The sequence below is a fragment of the Zea mays genome, chromosome 2 (genome assembly GCF_902167145.1).
Source record: "Zea mays cultivar B73 chromosome 2, Zm-B73-REFERENCE-NAM-5.0, whole genome shotgun sequence".
NCBI classification, from domain to species: domain Eukaryota; kingdom Viridiplantae; phylum Streptophyta; class Magnoliopsida; order Poales; family Poaceae; genus Zea; species Zea mays.
In genome coordinates, this window is record NC_050097.1 from 110,636,666 (window position 1) to 110,647,469 (window position 10,804).

Sequence of the window (10,804 nt, forward strand, 5' to 3'; positions counted from 1 at the left end):
CATCTAACAAGTCGGCTAGCCAGAGTAACAATCTAGGCCGTTACACATCTTACACGTCGGCTTGCATATTATAGCAATCCGAGACAACACATATATAACAAACACTTAACGAAATAGACTCCTACTTAATATGAGTTGGCTAACGCAGCATGAAAAAAAATAGTAATTCATACACAAGTTCATATTTTTCTCAATCATAACACCACGAGACCAACAAAACTAGTTTCACCATTTTAGACATCTTAACTTAAAATACAGCTAAAAGTAATTCGATTAGTTTTCTTAACTACTTTTCTATATTAGGTCACTTAGCTCCCAAATAATCAACACACCATATTTCCTTTGACGCAATAGGTAGAGCACGACTACTTGTTTCTAACAATCCTTGGGTATCAACAATTAATTGCCTATGGTATTTATCCGACTCGAAAACATAGAGAAGGCGACGACTACTACGGCATGTCGTCACCTCATCTTAATCGCATAATCAATTTTAGCTTTACTAATCGAGTCTGCCGACTAACCGTTTAAACTAGTAAAACCTATCCTTCGCAATCAAACAACACATCGCACATCTTCCTATTGAAATGTAAAAACATCCGAGTTCTTTTCTACTTTCTTTTTCTTTCGCCACAAACTTCAATCCATACCAATACAATTTTTAAACACGCACCGCATCGATCAATTTCTATGAATCGACGACCACCAATCTCTAACTCGAAATCATGAGCACGACCATATTACGACCTACCGCCAAAACATTTCAACCACATCTATATAATTTATTAATCAAGTTAATCGAGAGCGACATGCATCGGCTCACCATAAACAAACCCAAATCGGCGTTTGCAAGAACGACGGTGATTCCGATTTGTGCATCGCTACGAACATCGACGAGCGTCGAGCGACTTGCCTTCTCCACGCAAACACGGGGTTTTCTCCTCCATAAAAATAAAACAAAGCAGCACACATACATAATTAATCATAGGAAAATAATGTCGATGCGGAATCGAACACGGAGCGTCGCGGTCTCACCGGGGTGAACGACGACGACGACGGGGCTGCGCAAAAACAGCAAACAACCGGCGAGTGTCGACGGCGTGCTGTTCACTGCGCTTTATAAAACAGGGAACCGGCAGCGCGTGGAGGCGTCGGGGCCGCTGCGCCAACGGGGAAAACAGAGGGGCTGCGTTGACGGACAACGAGCAGCGACAATGTGGCTGCGCAATACATCGAGCGGGTGGCATGCAAGCGGCGAGGGAAGCACTGATGCTGCTGCGATGGAGAAGGAGGGGGTTGGTGCTGTCCTTGGGAAGGAGTCGCAGCAAGGAAAGGCTTGTGGCCATGGAGGAATGGAGTTCGCAGCTTGCTGCCGGAGGTGGAAAAAAAAGGCATCGGTTGGGGAGAGGAGATGAGGCTGCTGGTTTCCATGGGAGGGGGAGCCGAGCAGCTAGGGAAAGGAGCTCGCAGCCATGGGGAGAGGTGGAGCTGAGCTCCACGTTTGCTGCACGCCATGGACAGCAGGACGTGCGCTGCTCGCTGCTGGAATTTCTGGGCGCCGGCAAGAGGTAGAAGAAAAGGGGCGCTGCGCAGGGAGGAATGAGGGCGCCGGCTGGGAGAAATGGCGCCATGGAGGGAGCTGCTGCTTGGAGGAATGGAGCTCGGCGGCCATGGAGTTTCTGCCCCTGCGCACGCACAGGAAACAGAGAGAAGAGGCTGCTGCTCGGCCACACCATTGAGCCGAGGAGGAAGGGCGCCATGGGGGCTGGCCTTGCTGCAGGAGCGTCGAGCGCCATGGGAGAAGGAGATGCAGAGGGGCGCTGGCTTCCTGCTGGCCGTGGAGCAGGGGACACGCCCAGGAGAAGGACAGGGAGCGCGCTCGGCTGGAGGTTCTGCTTGCCTGCAGGGAGCGCACGGCTGCTCTCCATCCCTGTAGGGCGAGCGACAGCAGGGGAGAGAGGCCGACCGTCGAGGTTGCTGCCCCCCGCGCACGCTGGAGCTTGCTCGAGGAAGGGGAGGAGACGCCATGGACAGGGAAGCTCCCTGCGCGCTGGCTGCTGTGCGTGGGAGGAAGAAAGGTTGCTGGCGGCTGAAAATTTTTGAGGGGTGGGAGTGCAAAATAGCCAAGTGCAAGGAGAGAGGGCTCCTATTTATAGAGGGGCATTAGGGCTAGGGTTTCCTTAGTGGGCTGGGCCGGGCTTGGCCCAAAACATGAAATCGGGTCGCGCTAATTTATTTTTCCGAATAAAAATGTTCCCGCGGAATTCGTCTGTGTAAAAACAGAGCGAGCTGGAGTTCGGACGGACGAAAGATTGAGCGATTAATTCGGCCGAGAGTTTGATTTGAATTCGTTCGGAAATAATTTCTCGCGCACTATTTTAGAAATAAATGTTTCTCTCAGACTTCCGATCGGCTTCGGATTTTTAGTCGGAGAAACCGAATCGTGACAATTTAAAATTGCTGTCGATACGGGGTTTTGAATTCGGTTCGGACATGAGATATTTAGCTGAGTCGAGTAAGAATTAATTAGAGGACGACATATCGAGTATTCCGTCTGAGAGTACGGATCCAAATAAAATAGTCGGGCATCAGTCGAAGGCCGAGGAATTGGATTTGGGCACAGCTCGACTAGCAACTGTCGAGCATTTGATTACATGAGCTTTAGACGAGATTTATAATTCGAGAATGATCTTCGAATCTGCATGAGTTCCGAGAATTAAAAGTTTTAACATGCTCCAAAATTGGTTGTTTCTCGCGATCGATTAACTCCGAATTCGGTGAACTTCCATGAGAAGCCTGATAGACATAGATAGACACGATCGAGAAATAGAAATTTTCACTGAGCATCCGAGATTAGGATAACTCCCCTGACATAACGCGAAATAGACACCTGAGGTGTCACAGCCTTCCCCCCTTAAAAGGAATCTCGTCCCGAGATTCGAATGAGGATCTTCAAGGGTGGAGAAGCATGTAACTCCCAGACTGAAGATAGATGCAAATTCCTGAGAGGGTATCTGATAAGATATTGGAGACAGATTTGGATAGAATATCGCGGCATGCTGAGACAAAATGCAGCGATCACTTGAGAGAACGTCCACAAAAGATAGCATATCAGTATAGTCTCGTAATGGATCACGACTATTAACTGCGATACCCGCGCGTGCCGAGCAGCTCAACCATGTGTGCACCATAGTAGGCTCTCGGTTTCGTCGCGGCACCATCAGTCGTTAGTCATGACACCATTACCAAACGTAACCAACGAGAATTCCACATAGCATAAATAGATGGAGCCCATGAGAGTATGGCTCAGAAAATGTGACTGAAGTTGAAGCAAAGATTGTTGGCAAAAGAGCATCAGATGAGAACTTTTATTTAACTCAGAGAACCATTTTATGATCATCACGGGGATTATCGGCCAAAGATTGATACGATATTTAATATGAGGAGGAGCTGACCATGAGATCAAGATCATTGAGTTTTTAGAGACATGAGAGAACTAAAGACAACATCAACATTCATTGAACCAAATGGATACATCGTTTAGAGATTAAATTGATCACAACATCATGATCCTCGGAGGAGGGGTATGAGACTGACCAGAAATGAGAGATTTAGGCAAATCAACATCCGATACTTGAGAACGGGTTATAGCAGATAACCAGATAACGGGGCAGAATCAATAGGGGATTTGGTTGGTAAGGCAAATATGATTTACAAGAAAAAGGATTACCAAATCCAGGCAAAAGGAGAGGTAGGCAAACAGGATCAGCTGGATGATCAACAGGAATGTTATGAAGTTTTAGGGGCAAGGGTTTATGGAAAGAAACATGGCCTTGATAGGGTTTGCGCAACTAGACACCAAACAACATTTGTTTTGACACAACAAGTGCACAAGGAGACTTGGGTTGGTCTAGCGGTCAAGCTGTGGGTGTCTATAAGTTGTGCAGGTACAATTTCAAGTGTAGAACACACAAGGGCAAGAGAATACCAACACAAGCATGATTTTTTTTTGGAGGTTTCACTTGCTAAACTCAAGGTTGTTTGGAGGGGGAAATCTTTTCATGAGCAGAACAGACAACATTTTTTTTGTAAAAAGGGTTGAACATTCAGAATACCACCTAGATAGCAAGGCAAGAGAAACACATAACACAACCTAACAAGACTTACCAATCTGACACGAGGTAAGACATTTCTAACATAGCAGCACATCACATTATTCCCAATTTCTTATTATTGGAATAAAGGTGAGAGAAGCATGTTGGTGCACAAGAGACAATTATGCGACAATCATGATGCATGCTCATTCTAGTCGTCTTCTCAGACCTAACTACTTTTTGGGTGCTTTCTATAGCATCCTTATTAATATTAGTAGTAGCCTTTATGGCCTATATAAATAGCCACCTAGCTACCCATCTATTTCCTAAGGCTTCACGTCCTAGGTCTATCCTTATCGTCCTGATATCTATCCAACTTTGGTTTCTAAGTAAGTTTTACTTTAGAAAAGGTTGGTAATCATGACTTATTGACTTCTCTGTACTGGTATTCGCTCCGATACCAGCTGTGGCGGAACTGCCTGAATTATTCCAACTTAAGTGCTTAAGCCCCGCCTTAGAGGCTAGACCACACTTAAATGGGAATAACCCGTCAATCCCTCGGATCTAGTCCGATAAAGCCACTTAACCAGGATCGAATACCACTAGCTCACACGAAGGTGAGGCACAGAGAAATACAATAAAACATAATACCACAATTTAATAAGTATCATTAGTGATTACATTATCGGAGTTTCAGCAATAATAACCATGAATTTTAATGCAGCGGAAATAACTAACGGAGAAAACCGAGTAACATGGCGAAGCCTGGCCATGCTACTCCTCCTGGTCCTCTCCTGCGGAAGCAGTAACCCACTTGACCATCTATCCCGGTGGCAGGGATGGAGGCCAAGTCACACCAGCAACAAATCATCCTAAGAAGTACCTGCAAAAATTGTGCCACAAGCAAGGCTGAGTATACTAATACTCAGCTAGACTTACCCGGTGTGAGGAGTCTACTCCTCTACCTCTAGACATGCAGCTGTTTGGCTGAGGGGTTTGCTTTGCCAAAAGCACTAGCTGAGTCTAAAATCATGTTTTAGCTTTTTCAAGTTTTAGTATGATCCTTTTGACTAGATGTGTACCTAGCTAATCATACATGGTATCAAACATTTTTATCAACCAACATCTTTTGCCAGTCACCACATTTCCACTTATTACTCAATGTAGCAGCATGGATCAAGCAGTCTCATTAGCTGCGAGAAGCAGACGATTCGAATCGAGTTTTTAAACCTTGCAAGGTAAACCTAAACACACGACATGTAGGGGCACTCCGTCCCCACACACATCAACCGTCCCCATCGATTCCCTGGCAACAGATCAGGGCTCACCGCCTTGGCGTACAATGCCCCACTGACCCCGACTGGCCGTCGTGCAGTGGCCGCACTTGTACCCACCATAACCGGAATGGGAGACCTCGTCTCAGGTCGCGTGAGGGGCAAAGTCTGCGGGCAGGTTCACTCAGGTACTAGGCTTACCGATTTACCATATTTCTCGATATGTGTTTAGTACGTTCAAACGCTTGACTCACGGTACCACACCTTAATCCTTATTCCAATTTCCGTCTCGTAGAAAACGCATCCCCATGGACCGTTGTCCACAGACCACCATCAGTATGATATCAAAATGGATACAACCAATTCCTGACCTCGCGCGAGTGCTAGAAAAATCACTCGACTTCTACCGAGATCCTTAATTAGTAAAGCAGCTACTCGACCTAGCATACTAGTATCCATCTCAAAAGGGAATCCTGAGTTCATGCAACTAGGGTTTCAGGCAACTCCTACACTTAAGTGCACAGTACAAGCCTACAAACATTAAGTGCAGTAAAATAGCATATATAACGGTTATGCATAAAACCGGGGCTTGCCTTTATTTTAACACTTAGATAGTGTTTGCTGGGGAGGTACTCGCTTGGCGAGCATCCACTGGTTAAGTCCATCCTTCCTTGGGTCGTCCACCGACTGCATCTTGTGGTTGACACCACATCACTCGCACGGTCGTCACCTCTCGGTCCTAATTGAGATGCAGGATGCATATGTATGAATACAATGAAAAATATCACAAGCTATATAAATACATGGTAGCAAACTAACATTTAATTGCAAGACACCGCAACGACTATACGCAAGCGCTAGCTATTCGTATGTTATCGGCGTTCATCATTAACACCATTAACAAGACGGCCACATTTTATTTATTTACGCAACCTAAATACGATATGACAAGTACACGTATTTTCTACGCTCACCTTAATCATTCATTTGTTCTCCTATTGACCACACAAGAGCAACCAAGACAACGTAAGTTTAAATCGGACCTAGGCATCAATGTCTATGAAACTCCTATATCGCAATCACTAGAGAAAGGAACATATAAAACAAGACACACATATCATCTCTAGCTTAACCATGGTAAGTCTACATTACTTAAGAGCAAACCAAACATTTTTAGCGACATGGGTGAACTAAACAATCAAAAGCGCACTAGCAGAATTTTTGGACAGCAATACAGCAGTCACTTGTTTCAGTCATAACTCACAACATATTTAACCAAAAATAGTAAACTAGAACTTTCTAGAAAGCTTGAAAAGTGCTTTACAACTTTGGTATTGGCATCACAGCATGATTAAACACTTAGCAAGGTCAAAAGGTGTTAACACAACAGTGCTGTCCAGATTTGGACAGATTCAGACTTATGACTTTAAAAATTCATAACTGAAGATTCAGGCATCCAAACAAGGTGATCCTAGACTTTCTGGAAAGGTAATAAAATTGTCTACATATCACTTATAAACATCTTAAGGTGACTCAATAGTTAACTAAGGATAAAATACACTAGAAGGCTTTGCTGTCCAGAATTGGACAGATTCAGTCTTCAGACTTCAAACATCCATAACTTAATCTTCAGACCACCAAAAATAGTGATCCAAGACTTTTTGGAAAGCTTGGCAATTGCACTACATAACTTTTATAATCACCGAGAAGTGATTCTGTGCTTAACGGAATCAAACAACGCAGTTTTCAAAATCTGTTCTGACGGAGGACAGAACACAGCAATCAGTTTGTAAATTTCATAACTCTTAAACCGTCAGGCCTTTAGTTATGAAATTTTAACACAAGCAAGATCAGAAAAGCATCTACAACTTTCTTATAATGACCATGAACAGGTTGCAACATTAAATTGAGAAAACAATACAATTTCTGAAATCTGTACAGAATTTGGACAGATTCAATTACTGAATTTGTAAAAAGCATAACTTCTAAACTGTCAGACCTATGACTGTCAAATTTTAACACAAGTAAGATATTAAAGTTATCTACAACTTTATTGTGACCACCAATAACTTATTTGAACATTAACTTAAGCAACCATTGCAATTTCTGAAATCTGTTCAGAAATTCGACAGATTCAGGTGCTGAGCTTGTGAAAAGCACAACTCCTAAACGATCAGGTTTATGGCTGTCAAATTTTTGTACAAGCAAGATAATCAGGTTATCTACAACTTTTCTATAGAACATATCTACAGAAAACACAATTTAGTTCATCAAACATACAGCACACCGAAAACAGTACGTGCAGTCCAAAACAACAGTCAATAAATTTCAGCTCCTATATAATTCAAGAATCAGTCGTGTTCTAGAGACTTGAATTATTCTAACACTTCACCGTTGATTAGAGTTAAATTAGTCAAATCAGGACCATCAAGTTGACTCATAAATTTTATCCAAGTCATTTTGTGCGCTAGATTTACCATACTCAATTAACCACGCGTTCTCCACGATAATCAACATCGAAGCGCTTTTCACCCAATAATTTGCATTTTAGCTTAGACCTCACATGAGCACTAATACTTTTCACTCGCAACCATAACCATACACAGTTAGACCACAACAAGCAATTCATCGCGGCTACAAACTTAACCAAAGCCATCTAACAAGTCGGCTAGCCAGAGTAACAATCTAGGCCGTTACACATCTTACACGTCGGCTTGCATATTATAGCAATCCGAGACAACACATATATAACAAACACTTAACGAAATAGACTCCTACTTAATATGAGTTGGCTAACGCAGCATGAAAAAAAATAGTAATTCATACACAAGTTCATATTTTTCTCAATCATAACACCACGAGACCAACAAAACTAGTTTCACCATTTTAGACATCTTAACTTAAAATACAGCTAAAAGTAATTCGATTAGTTTTCTTAACTACTTTTCTATATTAGGTCACTTAGCTCCCAATTAATCAACACACCATATTTCCTTTGACGCAATAGGTAGAGCACGACTACTTGTTTCTAACAATCCTTGGGTATCAACAATTAATTGCCTATGGTATTTATCCGACTCGAAAACATAGAGAAGGCGACGACTACTACGGCATGTCGTCACCTCATCTTAATCGCATAATCAATTTTAGCTTTACTGATCGAGTCTGCCGACTAACCGTTTAAACTAGTAAAACCTATCCTTCGCAATCAAACAACACATCGCACATCTTCCTATTGAAATGTAAAAACATCCGAGTTCTTTTCTACTTTCTTTTTCTTTCGCCACAAACTTCAATCCATACCAATACAATTTTTAAACACGCACCACATCGATCAATTTCTATGAATCGACGACCACCAATCTCTAACTCGAAATCATGAGCACGACCATATTACGACCTACCGCCAAAACATTTCAACCACATCTATATAATTTATTAATCAAGTTAATCGAGAGCGACATGCATCGGCTCACCATAAACAAACCCAAATCGGCGTTTGCAAGAACGACGGTGATTCCGATTTGTGCATCGCTACGAACATCGACGAGCGTCGAGCGACTTGCCTTCTCCACGCAAGCACGGGGTTTTCTCCTCCATAAAAATAAAACAAAGCAGCACACATACATAATTAATCATAGGAAAATAATGTCGATGCGGAATCGAACACGGAGCGTCGCGGTCTCACCGGGGTGAACGACGACGACGACGGGGCTGCGCAAAAACAGCAAACAACCGGCGAGTGTCGACGGCGTGCTGTTCACTGCGCTTTATAAAACAGGGAACCGGCAGCGCGTGGAGGCGTCGGGGCCGCTGCGCCAACGGGGAAAACAGAGGGGCTGCGTTGACGGACAACGAGCAGCGACAATGTGGCTGCGCAATACATCGAGCGGGTGGCATGCAAGCGGCGAGGGAAGCACTGATGCTGCTGCGATGGAGAAGGAGGGGGTTGGTGCTGTCCTTGGGAAGGAGTCGCAGCAAGGAAAGGCTTGTGGCCATGGAGGAATGGAGTTCGCAGCTTGCTGCCGGAGGTGGAAAAAAAAGGCATCGGTTGGGGAGAGGAGATGAGGCTGCTGGTTTCCATGGGAGGGGGAGCCGAGCAGCTAGGGAAAGGAGCTCGCAGCCATGGGGAGAGGTGGAGCTGAGCTCCACGTTTGCTGCACGCCATGGACAGCAGGACGTGCGCTGCTCGCTGCTGGAATTTCTGGGCGCCGACAAGAGGTAGAAGAAAAGGGGCGCTGCGCAGGGAGGAATGAGGGCGCCGGCTGGGAGAAATGGCGCCATGGAGGGAGCTGCTGCTTGGAGGAATGGAGCTCGGCGGCCATGGAGTTTCTGCCCCTGCGCACGCACAGGAAACAGAGAGAAGAGGTTGCTGCTCGGCCACACCATTGAGCCGAGGAGGAAGGGCGCCATGGGGGCTGGCCTTGCTGCAGGAGCGTCGAGCGCCCTGGGAGAAGGAGCTGCAGAGGGGCGCTGGCTTCCTGCTGGCCGTGGAGCAGGGGACACGCCCAGGAGAAGGACAGGGAGCGCGCTCGGCTGGAGGTTCTGCTTGCCTGCAGGGAGCGCACGGCTGCTCTCCATCCCTGTAGGGCGAGCGACAGCAGGGGAGAGAGGCCGACCGTCGAGGTTGCTGCCCCCCGCGCACGCTGGAGCTTGCTCGAGGAAGGGGAGGAGACGCCATGGACAGGGAAGCTCCCTGCGCGCTGGCTGCTGTGCGTGGGAGGAAGAAAGGTTGCTGGCGGCTGAAAATTTTTGAGGGGTGGGAGTGCAAAATAGCCAAGTGCAAGGAGAGAGGGCTCCTATTTATAGAGGGGCATTAGGGCTAGGGTTTCCTTAGTGGGCTGGGCCGGGCTGGAATGGGCTTGGCCCAAAACATGAAATCGGGTCGCGCTAATTTATTTTTCCGAATAAAAATGTTCCCGCGGAATTCGTCTGTGTAAAAACAGAGCGAGCTGGAGTTCGGACGGACGAAAGATTGAGCGATTAATTCGGCCGAGAGTTTGATTTGAATTCGTTCGGAAATAATTTCTCGCACACTATTTTAGAAATAAATGTTTCTCTCAGACTTCCGATCGGCTTCGGATTTTTAGTCGGAGAAACCGAATCGTGACAATTTAAAATTGCTGTCGATACGGGGTTTTGAATTCGGTTCGGACATGAGATATTTAGCTGAGTCGAGTAAGAATTAATTAGAGGACGACATATCGAGTATTCCGTCTGAGAGTACGGATCCAAATAAAATAGTCGGGCATCAGTCGAAGGCCGAGGAATTGGATTTGGGCACAGCTCGACTAGCAACTGTCGAGCATTTGATTACATGAGCTTTAGACGAGATTTATAATTCGAGAATGATCTTCGAATCTGCATGAGTTCTGAGAATTAAAAGTTTTAACATGCTCCAAAATTGGTTGTTTCTCGCGATCGATTAACTCCGAA

General features: G+C 45.1%; 2 protein-coding genes across 2 annotated transcripts; both read right to left on the bottom strand.

The window, feature by feature from the left end:
* Positions 1 to 582: 582 nt before the first annotated feature.
* Positions 583 to 2,120, bottom strand: LOC100275235 (uncharacterized). Its single transcript, NM_001149371.1, is given in 1 exon segment — positions 583 to 2,120. A coding segment is annotated over 1 exon segment (897 nt). The 5' UTR covers positions 1,929 to 2,120; the 3' UTR covers positions 583 to 1,031.
* A 3,846-nt stretch (positions 2,121 to 5,966) lies between these two features.
* On the bottom strand, positions 5,967 to 10,178 carry LOC109944015 (uncharacterized). The gene is made up of 3 exons (XM_020548383.3): positions 9,057 to 10,178; positions 8,845 to 8,962; positions 5,967 to 6,107 (listed from the first exon to the last, which is right to left on the bottom strand). The coding sequence occupies exons 1-3, from the start codon at positions 9,947 to 9,949 to the stop codon at positions 6,024 to 6,026; spliced, it is 1,095 nt and encodes a 364-aa protein (XP_020403972.1). The 5' UTR covers positions 9,950 to 10,178; the 3' UTR covers positions 5,967 to 6,023.
* Positions 10,179 to 10,804: the final 626 nt, after the last annotated feature.

What these genes read in the sequence shown, in the direction of transcription:
- LOC109944015 (XM_020548383.3), bottom strand. Translation starts at nt 9,949, where the DNA reads ATGGAGAGCAGCCGTGCGCTCCCTGCAGGCAAGCAGAACCTCCAGCCG. An exon ending in CGTCGTCGTCGTTCACCCCG is followed by an intron (nt 8,963 to 9,056) that starts GTGAGACCGCGA and finishes ATTTTTATGGAG; the next exon opens with GAGAAAACCCCGTGCTTGCG. An exon ending in CCGATTTGGGTTTGTTTATG is followed by an intron (nt 6,108 to 8,844) that starts GTGAGCCGATGC and finishes CATCTCAATTAG; the next exon opens with GACCGAGAGGTGACGACCGT.